At 37.1% G+C, this 20,667-nt stretch overlaps 1 protein-coding gene across 1 annotated transcript in view; it reads right to left on the reverse strand.

The window, feature by feature from the left end:
• The window catches only part of LOC121385812 (sortilin-related receptor-like), a 44,309-nt gene extending 38,245 nt beyond the window's left edge, over positions 1-6,064 (reverse strand). The window contains exon 1 of the mRNA XM_041516600.1: positions 5,813-6,064. Coding sequence (XP_041372534.1) covers positions 5,813-6,064 — 252 coding nt within the window. The remainder of the gene's footprint in view (positions 1-5,812) is intronic.
• Positions 6,065-20,667: the final 14,603 nt, after the last annotated feature.

Consider the following 20,667-nt stretch of genomic DNA (forward strand, 5'->3'; position numbering starts at 1 on the left):
CAAGAGTTTTATGTAAAAATGACCAAGAGATCGTATCAAATGCCTTTTCAAAATCTACTTAGAAACATTCCTGGAATATTTTGAGATTCAGTACAATACAAAATATCATACAGGATCCTTATATTGTCACCAATGTATTTATTTGACATAAACCCAGTTTGATCTTCACTTATGAGAATATGGAGTACCCCTTTTAGTCTTTTTGATATGCAGGCTGATGCTAATTTATTTAAACAATATTTAAGAGTGAAATGGGACGCCAGTTAGTTAGAAAACGTTTGGGTTTATCGCCTTTGGGTATGCAGGTAATTATTCCAAGTTTCTGTGTTATAGATAATTCACTATTAATAAAAGCATAATTCACAGATCTAAGAACCAAATAACCAATATCTTTCCAAAAAACAAAACAAAAATTCGGCAGAGAAACCGTCAGACCCTGGACTTTTTATTGTTCTTTGTATGTTTTAAAGCATTTGATAATTCTTCATATGTCAATAAACCCTCTAAAGAGTCTGCTTGTTCTCTGTTAAGTTTATTTATATCTTGACCTAAAAGCAAGTCATGAAGGTCAGTATCAGCTATCGTATCTTCTTTTGAAGAATAGAGGTTTTCATAAAAGTCTTTTGTCTCATGCATAAGTTCATTTTTATTTGCACACTGATTAATTAATCATTGGCTATTGGATGTCAAACATTTGGTAATTCTGACACGTATAGTCATCAGAGGAAACCCGCTACAGTTTCTCCTAATGCAGCAAGGGATCATTTATATATGCACTTTCCCACAGACAGGATAGCACATACCACGGCTTTTGATATACCAGAAGCGGTGCACTGGCTGGAACGAGAAATAGCCCAATGGGCCCACCAATGGGAATCGATCCCAAGCCAACAGTGCGTCAACAGAGCGCTTTACCACTGAGCTGTGTCACCCCCCAGATATACATGTATGCAGCTTAGTTAGTGGGTGAATGAATGAATGAATGAATGAATGTTTAACGACACCCCAGCACAAAAAATACATCGGCTATTGGGTGTCACACTATGATAAAAGCAAAACATTAAATGTTGAATCACATCAATATAAAAATTCAAGATTTAAATAAAAACAGTGTAAAGGACTGTGCAAAAATACAAATATCACAGATAGATACAATTAAAATTTACAATAAAAGTCAGTATCACGTAGAAATTGTAATATAAGTTCTGGATGGAAAGTTAGTGGGTGAGCACTCATCTACACTGCAGTAATGTGTGATTGGTCATGATAAAACTGGGTGAGCAAACAAATTTGCCAAATTGTCTAAAAAAACTTCAAAAATCAACAGGTCCTGGCAAGTTGTCAATATTCAGAAATGCTTTTCAAGTTATTTTGATCTAGATAACTAAACTTAACATTTCACTAGTTTTAAGATTAAATATTTTTAGGTCAACATGATTGTACTTAATTCGGGCATGATTATTTTGGGCATATCAGGGTTCCACCAGAAAAGATATGATGGGGGGGGGGGGGGGGGCGGACTGGTGGAGGGGGCGAAGTGTGTCGTGAGTGGGGGGTCTGATTTTAGATGCCTGGAGATGCGATTTCCTGGCATCTCGGAACACAATCCGGCAGCCAAAACAGTCGGCAAAATTGATCTATTCTGATGCACTAACCATGAAAATCGTCACAAATTTGGACAAAATAAATTATGTATTCTATCTTATAACTTTTATTCTGATAATTTATACATTTAAAAAATTTCCTCTCTCCGGCATTGTTTATCATTTGACTGTGCATGTGCCAGCAGCCATAATATATAGCCGATGATTTCAGGTGGCAGAGAAGTAAATACTAATACACTGTCGACTATATTAACATAAAAGCAAAAAGTTGTCGTCAACATATGCAGGTGTAATTATTGTCAAAAATAAAATTTCTTACTCAGTTGCAAACCACATTGGTACTTTTTTTCCAAATGAGCTGAATTAACAGCGTCCTACATTCATATACAACCTAACGCTCATTGGTTGATTTACTTCTCTGCCTCCTTCAGTTTCTCTACTTACAAAAACATGCAAAACAGCTAGATAAGATTTGCTAATTAACATATTCTCTCTACCTAGCATTTTCTTTGAAAATGTTATGCTAAGAGCTAAAAATTACCTTAAAAAACCACTGCTCTGAGATTGATGGTTGGGATATCCCCCCATGTCAAAATCATGGGGGGGGATAAATCCCCCCCCCCCCCCCATCTCCCCCTCTGTATGAAACCATGCATATATGCATTTTGGGCACAAATTGGGCATGTTTTGACTTTGATGCAATCTATAGGTAGTACTAAACCAAATAACTTCCGGCTGGGTCAAAGTTCGAGGTGCACCCAACTTTTGATAGAGAAGTGAACACCACAAGTCCTGTGATTGGTTATAAATGTGAGTGTGTTGGTTGTAAAAAATAATAGTTTCATCTGGGTAAAATAAATATGCAATTTTATTTCATCTAGTACCAATGTGTAGCCTTGTGCTTGAAACATTTATGGGGTACCTGTAAAAAAAAGTACTCGAATTTTGTGCAGAACTAGGGTAGTCACAGACGCTATCCGTTATCTCAGAAATGAGCAGGCTGCAGCTTGACCCCCAATTTTGTTCTGATTCACTTTAAGTGTGAGGGGTGGTAGTATTTATATCCGTGGCGTTTATGTTGATTGATACACTGCAGGTAGGAGTTTTAGCCACATATGTTACTATTGTCGTCTATGGGATTTGATTTGGTGGTGTACACCCTGTAGCTCTGCTAGCCCTGGTGTAAGAAGTGTTTTTTCAGTACCAATATACGGAGTCTACATGACATAATTTGTACACAACGTATGTACATGACATTATATGCTTTGTAATTTTATTAAAAGGGCTTCATATATAAAATGGATTAATGGCTTTACAAAGTATAACATAAAATTATATATGTATATATATATATATATATATATATATTTTCAAACATTCCTTTATACATTAACATCATGCTTGATTGTATACAAAAGTAACAACTGAAATGCAAATTTTCTTATGTGAGAATGCTGTATGACCTCTTGACATTAAGCCATACGTGTGTGAAACGTCACGACAATAACTAACTGCAAAATAGAAGCTCTTTTCACTGGATAAATTGCTATTACATCTTTGTTCACAAGAAACTGCATAAATTTCCATGAATGGAAAATTATTCTTCATACAGATCTCTGTCAAGTACACGGGCAGGATGTAGTCCAGTGGTAAAGCGCTCTCATAATGTACGGTCGGTCTGGGATCGATCCCCGTCGGTGGGCCCATTGGGCTATTTCTCGATCTAGCCAGCTATAGTGCACCACAACTGGTATATCAAAGGCTGTGGTATATGCTATCCTGTCTGTGCAGGGTTTCTGCCAGAGGGTAAAACGGGTATGGCGCCATACCCAAAATTGTATTTTTTAAAGTTAACTTTTTGACAAAATTAATTACTGTTATCATTACTGTATGATTTTCTTAACCCTAACCCTAAACTTAACCCATTTTCTTTCTAAAGGAGGCCCTCGATTCCCCCTGTTGACTGTGGTTGCATTCAATTCCAGCGCCATACCCAAAAATGTATTTCTGCTGTGGGATGGTGAATATAAAAGATCCATTGCTACTAAAGGAAAAATGTACCAGGTTTATATTATAATCTCTGAGACGATATGTTAAAATTACCAAATGTCTGACATCCAATAGCCGATGATTAATAAATCAATGTTCTATAGTGGTGTTGTTGTTAAACACAACAAACTTGTGTTTATGCTTGGTCTGAGTGATTAATTCATTTCATTTCAACTTATTTTCGTGCTTATATCCAATTAAGGTATTTATACATACACGGTAAGTAAACCTGTATGTAAATGACAAAGTTTTCTCATTTCATATGCTCTAGATGCAAGTACCTCATAATACTTACACACCTGAGTAATATGTAACTCAACACTAGAGAGAGAAAAACAATTAACTCCATGCAACCCGCAACTTGAAATGTCACACTGACATTAAACTTCAAATGCCACATTGACATTAAACTTGAAATGGATGTTTCTATTGCACTAGTTAGTACTCAATTGTTAAATTTTGTTAACTATTCTATAGTCCATCCAATCATTCTATAAAACTGTTTTTTGTAAATAATTGCAGATTGGTTTGAAAAAAAAAAAAAAAAATGTTTTATTTAATGACGCAACTCAACACATTTTATTTATGGTTATATGGCGTCAGACATATGGTTAAGGACCACAGTTATTGGGAGGAAACCTGCTGTTGCTACTTCATGGGCTACTCTTTTCGATTAGCAGCAAGGGATCTTTTATATGCACCATCCCACAGACAGGGTAGTACATACCATGGCCTTTGATATACCAGTAATGGTTTAAAACTTAATAACAAGTTTTTATATGAATTTCAACTTTATTCATTATGAAGTTAAACGAAAATTCGTCGGTTTTCTTTTGACGCAAACACTCAAGTTTTGATTTTGGCTGTTCCGTTAAATTTCAGTATGATCCTTAGAGGGCTAGTTGAATTTGAGAAGGGCCAGTAAGATTTTTCTTCAACTGGCCCTGCTGGCAACCATGGTTTTTATATTAATTTTCAATCCCGATTGTACTGTCATTTAGATCGACCTATGTTTTCGATACTTTGTTTGTAACGGCATGTATCGTGAGATTATGCAAGATATTACTTAACTATAAGCCTGAACATAAACAAGAATTTTGAAAATGCTTCACGTCAAGCTGCCAACTTTATGTTTTAATTATAATACCATAAATATTGTGTGCAAGTTATCAGTTTTTCCTAATTAAATATTTTGGTAAGTACTAATGAAATGCCTCACATAGCAAAATCCAAGTATCACAAATCCCTGAAAAGTTATTGTCTGCAATGTTCACTGACATCTGACCTGCCAAAGTTAGATGATATGCCACGTGATTATTACTGAACAATAAAACTTTTGGGTTACCTTTTATGTCAATGTCATTCACAGCAAAGTTCTTTTCAGTAATTTCTCGTGGGGGCATGTTTACACTACAAATCAAGGTGGTTTGGTGGAGTTCAATTTTTTTTAAAATATATAGTTCTGTACCTCTGTCACCTCGGGGTACTCCGAATCCGAATTTTGGTGTCATTGATACGTAGAACAAGATGATTAGACATTAACCTATGACAAAAATATAGTGTAAATATGTTTTTAGTGAACACCGTTTATTGGTCTGAAAATTATTCAATATTTTTTTACAAGTTACAAACATGTTATGATTTTATTTTCAAAAGATGTTGATGTAAATTACTGCACAGAGTATAGATCCTTCAAGGACAAAAATAGACAGCCAATAAAACTCAACAAAATATGAAAAATATTTTGGAAACACCTGTATCACAGTGTATGACTTAGCAGCTAGTTTTTTGGAGGAAAACTTGGTACTCATAATTTCATGGAAGATTATCACTGCTTTCCACAATAAACTAATAATACTTGAGAAATGTAAAGTATTATTGTATGTACGAAGTATTGTTTTTATTATATTTTAATTTTTTGCTTATCGTATGGAAAACATATGACACCAGGATATGTAGATACTGATATAAAAAAAGATAGATCTATTCTATGGTCACATTGAGAATTTGAGTGGCTAGTATATTTTTTATTTGGCTAACAAAATGTTTAAAATGGCTACTTTGAATCATTTTTAGCGAAATAATGTTTAAAAAATGGCTAAAAGAAAATTATTTCCAGAGTAAGACTGAGCAACGCGAACACGGAAGTAAATATCTACCTCTGATACGCTACGGTTCGTCTTCGGAGGGGCGTCAGTTGCCGTCGGCGATCGTGCGTAACGCTTAAGCATACGATCGACTTCATCCTCTTCGACACTGTCAATCTGTAATGTCCATACAGAGCTGTCAGATTCGGCTGGAAAGAATAAACTGTCTGCTCTCTGGCCAAATCTGGTGTTCTTTCCATGTGTCGACGATAAAATCATAAAAATAAACACAAAACAAAAATACTTCCATTTTTCGATCGCCATAGTCATTGGTTAGTCTCCTTTTTCTACCTGGTAAATTGGCGCACTACATATTCTTCAATGTTTTTGGGTTGGGTTTTTTTTATAGGCGTTATATTCATGTCTACTCTTTTGTTTCTCCAGTTGGGGCCGCCAAAACCCTCTTTAGGCAAACATAAATGTACCCCAAATGGCATTTAAAACAAAAGAAATTAAATCAAATTTAAAAGGTTCTAAATGTGTGTCATATTATTTGAAAGAACGTCGGCCTTTCCATCCATTCTAGACTTAGCCCTTAAAGCATACCGTATCCGCCCCTGACAAAGGCTATTGTTATTCATGCTAGTATCAAATAATCAGAATGGGCTGGCCGCTGAGGTGGATTATTAATTTTCCAACCCGTGGGACCTCCGATGGCTAGAGCGGATCCAGGAAATAGTTTAGGAGGGGATGGGGCCAACTAACTTAAGGGCAAACGGGCACAATGATCAACTCCTGAAAAGGGAAGGAAGGAAATGTTTTATTTAACGACGCACTCAACACATTTTATTTACGGTTATATGGCGTCGGACATATGGTTAAGGACCACACAGGTATTGAGAGAGGAAACCCGCTGTCGTCACTTCATGGGCTACTCTTTTCGAATAGCAGCAAGCGATCTTTTATATGCACCATCCCACAGACAGGATAGTACATACCACAGCCTTTGTTACACCAGTTGTGGAGCACTGGCTGGAACGAGAAATAGCCCAATGGGTCCACCGACGGGGATCGATCCCAGACCGACCGCGCATCAAGCTACTTCCCGCCTTCAAACAACTCCTGAAAAGGGCATGCCAATAAAGTTTGGCATTCCTAACTTGCATATAGTGATATAGAAGTGTATACTATGTTGTTTATAACATTACACCTATAGCTTATATTAATTAAACAATAAGTATTTTCAAAAGAACAAAATATTTGAAAATTAAAATAACAATTAAAAGTACTATATATATTAATGTTAATGTTTTCAGTGGTGGAAGTTTGTTTTGTTTAACAACACCATTAGAGCACATTGATTTATTAGTCATCGGCTATTGGATGTCAAACCAGAGGATAGTTTGGGGGGGGGGGGGGGCATAGGGCGTAGGCGGTTTGGCCGTAGATTTCTGTGTAGGATCTGGCCTCCCCTCGCCCCGGCCTCCATGTTCGAAATATGATTGATAATTTTTACTTTTCAATATTTATTAAACAACTTTTCCAACCTTCGTATCCTCCCTCCTAACCTCATGGGGTATAAATTATTTTGTTGTAATTATTAATTTATAATATATTTAGATCACCCCATCAAATATTGCGTCAAATTATTTTATTTTAATTAGTTATAGATTATTTTTTTTATTTAAGGACGCGGTCAAAATTGATTAACCTCCACTTTTCTTTTTTATTATTTTTTCTTTTTCTGGTCTTAATTTTCAGAATTTCCAAATTGACCCTTTAGTTAGATGATTCCTGTCCCGAGTCGGACCCCCGATCTTATCGGAAGCCGGACTCGGGATAGGCGTGTTCGAAACCATAGAGGTAGGCCTAGTCAACCACTGGCCTTGCCAAAGATTTTGCACGTGAGATGGACGTGCCTGAACCTTCAATTGCTTGATTGGATATAGGCACGTAAATAAAATTACTTTGATTTGGAAGCACTATCATACTACTATCTACAAACACTGCATCTCTATTATTATTATTAGTAGTAGTATTATTAGTATTAGTATTATTATTATTATTATTATTATTATTATTATTAGTAGTAGTATTAGTATTAGTATTATTATTATTTTAATATATAAAGTTTATTAATCCCAGAAACAAATTAGCTAGTGTCAGGGTTGGTGCCCTCATATCACTGCTTTACAATCATGTTATACGCTAGATGTTGCGCATACAACATATATATATATATGCATCTATTAGTATATATTTGTGTATCAAGATAAACTTCAAGCGCAAGCGTAACGTAGTATATATATATATATATATATATATATATATATATATATATATATATATATATATATATATACATACATACATACATACATACATACATACATACATACATACATACATACATACATACATACATACATACATACATACATGTATGTATGTACGTACGTACGTATGTATGTATGTATGTATACTAACATTTCGCTAGGGATATACCAAATATGTATGTCATGATAAACAATTTTTGAAACATGTGATTACACAATGAGTCTATGTGGTTTGGATGTTCCATACGTCATCACAGCCACCACAGTGATGCATGAATACAATCGTAATTTTTTTTAAATATAAAAGATCATTTGAAAATTCGACACCCATAGATTAAATACCATGGAATGACTGCACACGTAGGCCCTATGTGGGCATATTTCAAAATACTCGATCGTTTATGTCGAATGAAATTTGAAACTTTGCCCTTGTATTCCTTTTGTGCCCCCCTACCCCCGAATTTTTTTCGGAAAGCATTATAGAAACTTAAAGAAAAGGACTTTTAGACTATTAACTACTAAGTTGCACTCACCCCCAATAAAAACTCCTAGCTACGGCCCTGACAATAGGAAGTAAAGTAATATAATTTTGTAGGAGGCAGGAGGAGCTGCATTAATAGTACCATGTAGGCTATAACAAATTCCTTAATTAATCCATTTTGACTTAGTGAAATTTAAATAGTTTTGGTGTAGGACATTAATAGACATCAACAGGGCCGTAGCCAGCTAAATTCGGAAAGCATTATAGAAACTTAAAGAAAAGGAGTTTTAGACTATTAACTAGGCCTACTCAGTTGCCCCCCCCCCCCCCCCCCCCCCCCAAACAAAAAATCCTAGCTACGGCCCTGATCAAAGATGCCAAATGACGAGAACAGTGCAACATTCTATCAATGAGGGAAGTTTGATTAGCCTTTTTTTTTTTTTAAACCAAGAAACATGTTTTAAAATAAATTAACTAAATTACTTACCTGATTTACTGTGTCTTCTATAGGCACTTTAGTTTTGGTGTCGGATGGAAATTATATTTTGGTGTCGGGTGGAAATAAAATTACATACATTTAATCAGTAGAATTTTAATGAACACGTTATACCACACCAATATATTTGCGGTCGTATACTAATGTTTGCAGCACTCAGTTTTTACTTTAATTCGTGATATCAGGGCCGTAGGAAGGTGCCAGAAAGTGTGTGTGTGGGGTGGGGGGGGGGGGGGGCTTAGAAACAGGGAACTGGGTTAAAGAGAGGTTTATTGTGTCATACTGACCCTTAAAACGTAAGAAGGCTGGGAAGAGACGTGGATAAGGGATACTGACTGTTTTATTGTGCATTTTGTTATGTCCCGCCATTTGAAGCGAAAGAAAGACTGGGGAGAGAAAACAATTTTTTCTTCAGGTAGGATGTAAACAAATAAATAATCATAAAACAAACAAAAGAAAAAACCAAACAAAACTGAAATATAAAAAAAAGGAAAAAAAAAAAGGACTGCATTTAAACCCCTCATGCTAGTGTACGTTTTACGCTCGTGAAAATATAGGAAAATTCTGGCGTAGGAAGCGGGGGGGGGGGGGAGATATTTTGCTTTATATTTGCTTTATAATAGTGAAAAAGATTGTAAATATAAAAGTGTGCCCCCCCCCTCCCCCGACACTTTTTGGCACCTTCCTCGTGAGAAATTAGTGGAAACGGCTTCTCGGTATCAAGATCACTTTTTGCGTGAAACCGAAATCTTTCCTTAACGGAGGAGGAGAATTGAAAAGCCTTATTCAAAATGGCGGCTAACCTAGCCTGGGTTGGTGATGCTGTCTCTGATGAGCGAGCTAGTGTGAAACTGAAAGAAGTAGGTAAGGCTTGAATGTTACAAATTCAGAACTACCCAGTTGTCGTGTGGGAAAAATGACAACAGTCCGCGATAATAGCAGTAGCTGACACTTGCTGATGATATTTTAATAACATTCACCGCGGCTGTTCTGTCTATTAGCCTGGGAGTGTCTTTTGGCACCAAGCCGTGATCGTTTTGACATAAGAAAACTTTTTAAAAATTACTATTTCTGTCGCAAAAGTCATTAAATATGTAATGTTTGTGGTGATATGCTATTAATCGACCACATTGTTTTGGCTGCTAAGTCTCAGAAGATCAACAGGGCTTGATATTACGTGATAACATGCTTTGTTCTTATGCGACTTTGTTAGCGTGTTTTTGATTGGTTGGAAACTTATGCTTATGCTAGGTATGTGATAAAAATATTTAACCTACAAAGATAGAAATAATCAGTTATCATTCTACAGAGCCCGGGAAATGCTTTAAATGCAGTTTTAATTTTTGTTCTAGGTTCAATATTTAAAAAGTTATGACATTTTCAAGATGTGGTGCCACGCCCATTTTTTGGCTTTGTTTTACTACTAAAACAAAAGAAAAGTCGTGACCTTTTCGATTAATTACCAGTAACTTTTAATACAGAAAGTATCATAACTTTTTTAATTTTAGATAAATTCTAATGAAACTTTCAGGGAAGGTAGTTTATTCAACATAGAGCCTTTTGGTTCAGTTTTCTGTTAGTTCATAGTTTAAGTTATTACCTAATTAATAATTTTAATAAAAAAATTTACCAAAATAAAACAAACTTTATCACGGTTCACTTTGAACACAAACTGTCATAACTTTTAAAAAATTGGTGCCTGGTCAGTTAACTTCTCATTTCTATCAAAATTATTTTCAAAATTTAAAAAAACATACAGGTAAGTGCATTACATTATGATTAAATCTGAAATTAAAATAAAAAACACAAAAATAATCCAATTATGAGCATAAATAAAGAAGATAAACAATGCATAAAAAAAGCACATGGCTACTTGTGTTTGTAAACATTGGTATTGGCCAATCATATTGCTAGAATCCGGTCATGTGACCTCAAGATGGATCTCGTGCCGTAAAATATTCATCAAAATTGTCAGTCATCGACGTAATTAAGTATTATTTTTAATAAACATTACCAGGATTAAGTTGTTAACATCCTAATTTATCATTTAAACTTAATCGTAGTATGCTATGATTATCTAATCAGTGCAAAAATGTGATCCTTTTTCAGTGAAATCTGACAAAATTTTGCATCATTTGCCCCGCCGACATACTTTTTTACCCGCCGTCAAAATCAATGTTACGATGCTCAATTTGCCTCAAATTACATTCTGATATGGAGAAGTGTATAAACAAACAAATTAAATTAGTTTCAAAACTATCAAAACTTACCTTTAGGAACTGTGCTGATGACTTTAGCGGCCAACAATTTGAATGGATATTTTTTTCACTTCTAAAAATCTGACTGAAAAAATTAGAGGATGCAGTGCTAGAGGTAAATGTGAACTACGTCATCAATACGGGTGTATTCCTGGTAGTCCTAAAGCACGGCTTCCAGACGAAACAAAAGAATGCAGTCCGTGGTGCAACGCACAGTGCTCTGCACAGGTACAGCGGGCCAGCGATTAGCGTGAAAATTACCTGGTTTTCACGTACCTACTTATGCCCATCTACACATGATAATATTATAGAATCAGGTAGTGGTCACTAATATACATAAGATTAAAAACAAAAATTAAATGTTAAATTAATTTTGTTAAAAATCAAAAAATTAAAGATTTTAAAATATAAAAATATTGATGTTTTTTTTTGTTTTTTTTTCACAACTGGTTCACAGGTCATGGTATGTGCTGTCCTGTGAATAGGAAAGTGAATAATTTATAAAAGATCTCTTGGAGCTAATGGAAGAAATGTTTCCTCTGAAAACTACATGTCAAAACAGGGCTCGAACTTCAGAATTTATCTTACACAGCAATTAAAAAAAAAAAAAAATTGCCAGGGGTGGAATGGTGCCCTGACTGCAATTTTGACCATGCCCACAGCATTTTTTTTTAAAAGTGACTTTTTTTTATAGCATATAAACATGACAGAAATATTATTTTGCTGTATGTGGACATATTTCAAATGTTCAAATGTTATTTACTGGCAAACAATGTAAATTTTTCCAGGTGGTGGATTGTAGCCCGTTGGTAAAGCACTTGCTTGATGTGCGGTCGGTTTAGGGATCAATCCTCATCAGTGGGCTATTTCTTGTCCCAGACAGTGCACCATGACTGGTATATCAAACGTATGTACTATATCCTGTGTGGGATGGTGCATATCAAAGATCCCTAGCTACTAATGGAAAAATGTAGTGGCTTTCCTCTCTAAGACAATATGTCAAAATTACCAAATTTTTGACATCCAATAGCTGATGATTAATAAATCAGTGTGCTCTAGTGGTGTCGTTAAGCAAAACAGACAAACTTTTAACATTTTCCCATTGTTTAGGAGCTTTACTGACGACACAATTGTGCCATTGGTGATCCTCTTGACCTACGGCAATTTATATCTAAACAACGGCAATTACCGTCAGTGTCGTCATTAAATTGGAGCCTTGCAAAATTACCAACTTACCAACATCCATTAGCCGATGATTAATTGGCCAGTGTCCTTTAATGGCAGTGTTCGAGATTAACGGTATCCCGATATCTCGGGGATACCAGACTTCAATAACCCAGTATCCCACTGGGATACCATATAATGTTGGGTTTTGTAATCCTGTGTTTTTATTTTTTGCTGAAACAATGAAAGCCATCATTTACTGGTGAAGTTAAGTAACAGTGTCGTCCACGTTTGTTAAGATGTTATTTATGAATTTCATTTAAAGGAGGGGACAATTAAGGCATTTGGCCTGGTATGCATATTCAACGATATATAATGCACATTATTGCTTAATATTAACAAGTATAATCGTATAGTTAATTAATATAACAGTTAAATGTGACGGCTATTATATATAACGGGCGCAGCCATTTTGTACCATCCCAGTGAATACGCCCTCTGGCGAACAGGTGGTTACGTAATACCCAACGTGTCACGTCAGGAATTAGTCTTCGAAATGAAGAAACAAAACATACCTGATTTTTGCAGATGTATCGCAGTGTTCTGTAATTATATCCATCCTAGTAAGCCAGCACCAATTATATACTATTTTTCAATACAAAATAAACCACCATTGTCAAAGTGTTGAAATAACTGTATTATGTTTCGTACATAAATTAACCCAAGTACTAAAACAATATTCGGAGTGTTTTCTTGGTTAATTGGTCTTTTTTTTCCATGGCCTTTCTGTGGTTCCTGATTGGCAGGTATATATTCAGACGGTCCCCAGACACTGTGTCTAGACACACTAAAAAGACGTGCCTCTTTTATGAAGATCACAGGGTATTGTGTGATAACAGCACGGATACACCTCAAATCGTAATGGACATTATCAACCTCCCTGCTTTATTACTGTAAGTAATTATGTAAAACCCTTGATTAAGTAGACTTTCTCATCTAAAATCACAAAACTGACCAATTACGTAGTCCCAAAGAAAAGAAAATTATCACTTGGGGTATTGTGAGTGGTAGTTTTTGCTCGAACATACCCTACCAATAGGCCTAATAGTATGCATTTTTTTCTTTGGATTTTTAAAAAAAGAAAATACTATAACTCCATTTCGTTCTATTGATGTAACCTGAAATATATATAGTTAAATAGTTTATTATACTGTCAAGTCATTTATACTGAAGGCCAAAAGAAACTTTACCATAGTTTTAAATCACTCTGGTGTAAAAACAACAAAAGATAGTCGCATGAGGTAAAATATATTGACTAGATCAATATGTCATCATTAACGTAACTAAAAATGAGTGTCATTCAGCATCTGATAATGACGTCACATTTTTCCAAAGCGAGGCAGTGTACACAAATCGAGCTTTCAACTTCATGGATGACATGCAAAACATACAGACAATCACTCGAGTCCATAGAAAAAATCAGTTGTCTGATGAGGTCACGTGGGACGCGTTGCCATTCTTCTTGAAGGGCCTGGATCAGTTCCTGTTGGTTGGCTGGAGGGTGTGGTCGTTGTCGAACACGGCAATCCAAAACATCCCACAGGTGTTCTATGGGGGACATGTCTGAGGAGCGTACAGGCCACGGCAATACATTTACGTTGTTGGCTCTAAGGAAGTTCTGTACGATTCTGGCTGTATGAGGTCTGGTGTTGTCTTGCTGAAAAATTACACCACGTGGCTGCCGTTGGAGAAATGGTATTGCATTTGGACGAAGAATGTCATCCCTGTAACATTGAGCTGTCAAGTTTCCGTGAACGCATCTTCATAAATCAAGGCTAATATTCGTTCCTCGTATTCAGCCTTGATACATGTCGTCAAGAAATCGTGCCACAAAATGCTTAAATTTCATTGGATGCGATGAGATCTGATTGCAATGAATCGCAACGCTCCTTATAGATTCCCATGTTATTGTAAACAAAGATGGCAGCGTCAGCGTCCGTGGAAACGTGTCGTGTATGTCACGATATGTTAAAAAAAAGGTTTCGGCGGTTAATTTTTGATATTGCTTTCAAGATTGTCACATGTTACCGATGCTGTGATTGGTCAGCGATGTCATCGTGTAAGGGACATAATTGGTGTTACAAATTTTCTTCCAATAGAGGGCGCTAGTAGTGGATATCAGTAATCTTGACTACATGTATCAAGGCTGAATACGAGGAACGAATATTAACCTTGATTTATGAAGATGCCGTGAACGATGACCAATGGTGTCCTTTCCTGTGCACAGATACCTCCCCACACCATGACACTCCCTCCACCATATGGCATGACCTCCTGAAAGCAAGAAGCCGCCACTCATTCTCCCCTACGGCGGTACACACACTGTCTTCCATCAACTCTGAACAAAGAACTGGCTTTCATCAGTGAAAAGAACCCGCAGCCAATCACGTCGCTGCCAACATTGTACAGTCCTAGCCCATGTCAATCTCAAATGACGATGTTGTGGTGTCAGTAAGTGTCCTCTATATGGTCTGTAAGCCCTTATTCCATGAGTCCTGAGTCGCCTGGCCACTGTCTGTCTACTAACCCTGTGACCTAAGGCATTCATTGCTGATGACGTCACTGTCAGGAAGCGATTTCGTAGATGCAAGGTATGCAAGTACCGGTCATCGCGGGGCGAAGTCACCCTGGGTCTGCCTGTTCTTGGCCTGTCTGATGTCTGCCCTGTTTGCCTGTAGCGTTGCATCAAGTTTGTAACAGTAACACGGGTACAACCGAAGGTTCTGGCGATGTGGGCATGAGTGACTCCCATCTGTATCATACCCAGGGCTCTCTCACGTTGTTCTGGTGTCAGTCGTGGCATTCCTATGGTTGTTTTTTTATCTGTGTGGATGTCTGACATGCCGTCTAAACCGTTTTTATACCCTTATTGCACATGCAATTGCTGCTGTTCATAGTGCACGAGTTTTTCACTTTTCTGTGTGTTCCACCCAAAACGTGCAGTGGGCGGATATAATTTTCTGCATACATTATTCCAAATTGAAAATGGTAAAGTTTCTTTTGGCCTTCAGTATATGTTGTTTTACAAGTCAGGTTGATGAAAGCGAAGCGCCTTGTCGTAAATTAGAGTGTTTGTTTACACTGTGCATAGAGAAGATGGACGGAGCTAACGTCACTTCGCCCAAAGCTATACCACCGGACATCACAAAAACGAAACAAAATGGCTGCCCCCATTTAGCAGGAATAATCGTGTTTTTTTATTAACTCTAAAATTACGCATTTTTTATTTGTTAAAGTGTCAGTGTGTGTTGGTGGTCTGGGTATGCATCTTTCCAACACATAAGGCTCTTGTTTGAGTTGACCCTACCTTTAAGTGGGATACTAAATTCTCAGGTAGGATACAAGATTTTGAAATGTTACTATCCAACTGGGATACTGCCTAAAATGTTTAATCTCGAACACTGAATGGGGTCATTATGCAAAAATAATAATAAAAAAACCCTACAACTTTCAATAGCAAAATATATAATTATATATTTATAATGTTTTATTTCATGATACACTCAATGAATATTAATTTTTTTACTGTTATATGGCATCAAGGATAGGATTAAGGACCGCACAGGTAGCAGGACGCAATATTGCTAGTCTTTTTATTTTTTATTTTAAAAATATTTTAAATTTTTTATTTAACGACGCACTCAAAACATTTTAATTACGGTTAAGGACCACACAGATATTGAGAGGAAACCCGCTTTCGCCACTTCATGGGCTACTCTTTCCGATTAGCAGCAAGGGATCTTTTATATGCACCATCCCACAGACAGGATAGCACATACCACAGCCTTTCATATATACCAGTCGTGACGCACTGGCTGTGACGAGAAATAGCCCAATGGGCCCACCATCGGGGATCGATCCCAGACCGACCGCGCATCGAGCGAGCACTGTACCACTGAGCTACATTCCGCCCCTTATTGTTAGTGACTTATAGTTATGACTGTCCAGTTGCTAGTCTGAGCACTCTTAAAACTCGGCGACAGGATTTAGCATAGTCGGTTGAGTACTCGCCTGAGGTGCTTGCGTCGCAGGATCGAACCACCTCAGTGGATCCATTTAACTGATTTTGTTTTTCTCCTTCCAACCAGTGCACCACAGCTGGTCAAATGCCGTGGAATGTGCTTTCCTATCTATGGGAAAGCACATATAAAAGATCCCTTGCTGCTTTAGGAAAAATGTAGCAGGTTTTCTCTGAAGACTAACCGGCCTCGGTGGCGTCGTGGCATGCCATCAGTCTATAACTGTAAATAAACCGTAAATAAAATGTGTCGAGTGCGTCGTTAAATAAAACACTTCTTTCTTTCTTTCTTTCTCTGAAGACTATGTCAGAATTACCAAATGTTTGACATCCAATAGCTGATGATTACTTTAAAAGCAGTGTGCTCTAGTGGTGTCCTTAAACAAAACAAATTCTTACAACTCGGGGTCGGGTAGCCTGGTAGCTTTGGGATCGATCCCTGTCGGTGGGCCCATTGGGCTATTTTTCGTTTCAGCCAGTTTCCTTCACTTCTGGCTACTGCATCTGCATTTTGAGTAACATAAAACAACAGGGCTAGACGCTACCAGAGTTTGAACGTAACGACGGCACCGACGGCAATTACCATCGTTGAGATGTAAATTGCCGTATGTAGAGACCATCAGTAAAGCTCCTAAACAATGGTAAAATATATACACCTGGTGTACATTGTCTGCCAGTACATTTGCACATTTGAAATATGTCTACATAGAGCAAAATAGCCTTTCAGTCATGTTTATATGTCACTTTAAAAAAAATTGCCATAGGCAGGCTCACAATAGACGTCGGTAGGATGTTTCACCCATGGCATTTTTGTTTTTAAATTGCCGTGGGAGACAAATTCTTAAGTTCGAGCCCTGCGCTACACAGTAAATCGAATGACCACTTCAGGAACCACTCAAAATAATTAGCAAATGTCGGCGAAATGTCAGCTGGCTGAGCTTGGTTGTCGTCTACCAATGATTACTAATTCGCTGAATGTGTGACATCATGAGATACATGCCATGGGATCAGTGATTAATTTTTTTTTACTAGCCACAATTAAGAATTCACTAGCCCTGCTTTACTTTAATTTAATACAATTTAACTAATTGGATATGTCACCTAAAAAGGGAGATAGAACTTAAAAACATTTAACATTGGGCGTTGGACAGGATATTCATGTTTACAAAATAGACTTAACGGAAACATTTGACTAACAAAAATTCACTGTCAGGCATGACAATAGTAGTTATTTACTAGCCCAACATTGAATATCACTAGCCATGGGAGTGGGGCTACCATAATCTAGAAGCCCTGACTAATCACTAATTTGCTGAATGTGTGACATCATAAGGTACATGCCAGCTTTGTCTCAGGTGATGGTCGTTCAACAATTCTGTAATGGAAAATCAAGATTGCTACCTTTTTATTTATTTAATCCTTAAAAATAATAACATTAAGCCCCCACCCCACCCCACCCTCCAAAATTAGTAGCTCTTACAAATAAAATAAGAAATCATTTGAAAATGTTACAAATACCCCGCCTTCAACTTTTATAGCGTACCCTATTTGAGCCTCTCTTTGGGTGTTTGACCGGCCTCGGTGGCATTGTGGTAGGCCATCGGTCTACAGGCTGGTAGGTACTGGGTTCGGATCCCAGTCGAGGCATGGGATTTTTAATCCAGATAACAACTCCAAACCCGGAGTGAGTGCTCCGCAATGCTCAATGGGTAGGTGTAAACCACTTGCACCGTCCAGTGATCCATAACTGGTTCAACAAAGGCCATGGTTTGCGCTATCCTGCCTGTGGGAAGCGCAAATAAAAGATCCCTTGCTGCTAATCGGAAAGAGTAACCCATGTAGTGGTGACAGCGGGTTTCCTCTCAAAATCTGTGTGGTCCTTAACCATATGTCTGACGCCATATAACCGTAAATAAAATGTGTTGAGTGCGTCGTTAAATAAAACATTTCTTTCTTTCTCATTGGGCGTTTGTTCATCAGTATTTGTGAGTTCGACAAATCCGCTAGCCCGATGCCCGTGGCTAGTGGTTTTTAAGTTCGGGCTAGTGAGAAATGCTGCGGGCTAGTGGTTTCTACCCCCCTCCTTATCGCTCATTCGTGGGTTTTTTTTTTCTTTTCTTTTCTTTTTCTCTCGGGTGAAATTTCGTTTAATAAATTTGATTGTGACGTTTGTCATCGAATAATATCAACAACGAAATCAGTGTATAATAATAATCTACTTGAACTAAGTCTGCAAACTGCAGTTTCTACATCGCCACAGTTACAGCATGCATTGTTTACTTTTCCCTTTCAAGTTTCTGGCACAGGAAATAAGTCTAATGATATGCGTGTTTTGATTGGTTGGAAATCACCAATCGCGACGACAGGTTAATCTCAATCAAGTAAACCCCAGTCATGCTTTGAATTTCAGTGTTTGTTTTATTTACCTATTGTTTTCTAATTTAACACTTCGCTGACATGTGTTTATCGGCAATCAGGAGAACAATTTACTTTAATGGTAACTGCACATGCAATGACTCTGCTTGGCATATTACGTGTAATGGTCTGGATAATGCGTCACAGCTGCCGATACAAGATGATACCTTTTTTGTTCATCAATTAACAACGGATTAGATGTCGCCGTTATATTCTTTTTATATCGGTCTGACACGGGGATAATGCCCTGTATTTGATGCAATTGACATCACCGTTCCTGGCGACATAAATAGTATGGCCCTAAATGTATAACCAAATATCGAATACACTGAACCATCTATTACCGTGTGTTACAATGTCGTACCCTCATTTAAATTTAATTATTTTGATAGTGGGTTTAGATATCAACCATGAGTTTGCTCAATTAAAACGGAACAATGACGATGGATCACACTTTACAAAAAACCAAATGTACAACACGACAAAAAACTGAAAGTTACAACATGATTTAAGTGTTTGTTTTATTTTACTGTTATACTCGTAAATGTGTAATGTTACAAAAATTATATAAAAATCCAGTTATAATTGATCAGGAATTTGGGCTAGTGCTTTATCTTGGTGGGCTAGTGGTTTTCACAAACCCACTAGCCCTGTGGCTAGTGACTTTTCAAAATATTTGTCATACTCTGAAAATTTGTAAGCATATCAATCAAAATAAAAGAGGGCTGTAATATAGCATATTTTTTGTTATTCCATAACACATCTAGAGTACTGTGCGGTCGGTACTGAGCTTTGTTGCACTTACCTGAGTGTAAATAATAAAACGCGTAATTGACAGGTTGGAACGCATGCTGTCGGCCTCAAACAAGCATAATGTATGTATTTAAATTAACACAACGCGTGAAATATGTTTAATTTTTGGCTATCTTTTATCACTTCAGATCTTTGTTTTCATACATGTTGAGGAGTGGGACATAGCCCAGTACGTGGTAAAGTGTTCGCTTGATGCGCGGTCGGTCTGGGATCGATCCCCGTCGGTGGGCCCATTGGGCTATTTCTCGCTCCAGCCAGTGCACCACGATTGGTATAACAAAGGTTGTGGTATGTACTATCCTGTCTGTGGGATGGTGCATATAAAAGATCCCTTGCTGCTAATCAAAAAGAGTAGTCCATGAAATGGCGACAGCGGGTTTCCTCCCTCGATATCTATGTCGTCCTTAACCATATGTCTGACGCCATATAACTGTAAATAGAATGTGTTGAGTGTGTTGTTAAATATAACATTTCCTTCCTTCATATATGTTCAGTGTTCGAGATTAAAAATTTGGAGCAGTATCCCAGTTGGATACTAACATTTCAAAATCAGGTATCCCACCTGAGAATTTAGTATCCCACTTAAATGAAATTCATAAATAACATCGTAACAAACTTGAACGACACTGTTCTCGTTCCCAGCCGCAATCGTGGAATTCGTGAAATTGGCAATTAAATGGAATCTATTTTTTAATAATACTAACATAAATTAATATTTAGCAATAATTTATAAGTGATTCTGACATTATTAATGATAAACCTACCTGTATCAATTTTCTGCAGATGTGGAATCAATATCTCAAATAAAATTTGAAGGGAAGAAACATCCAACAAAACCAATAGTATCTTAGTGGTTCCCAGTCTATTGCTACGCCGCTAATGCACC

This window comes from Gigantopelta aegis, chromosome 12 (assembly GCF_016097555.1).
Source record: "Gigantopelta aegis isolate Gae_Host chromosome 12, Gae_host_genome, whole genome shotgun sequence".
In the NCBI taxonomy this organism is placed as follows: Eukaryota; Metazoa; Mollusca; class Gastropoda; order Neomphalida; family Peltospiridae; genus Gigantopelta; species Gigantopelta aegis.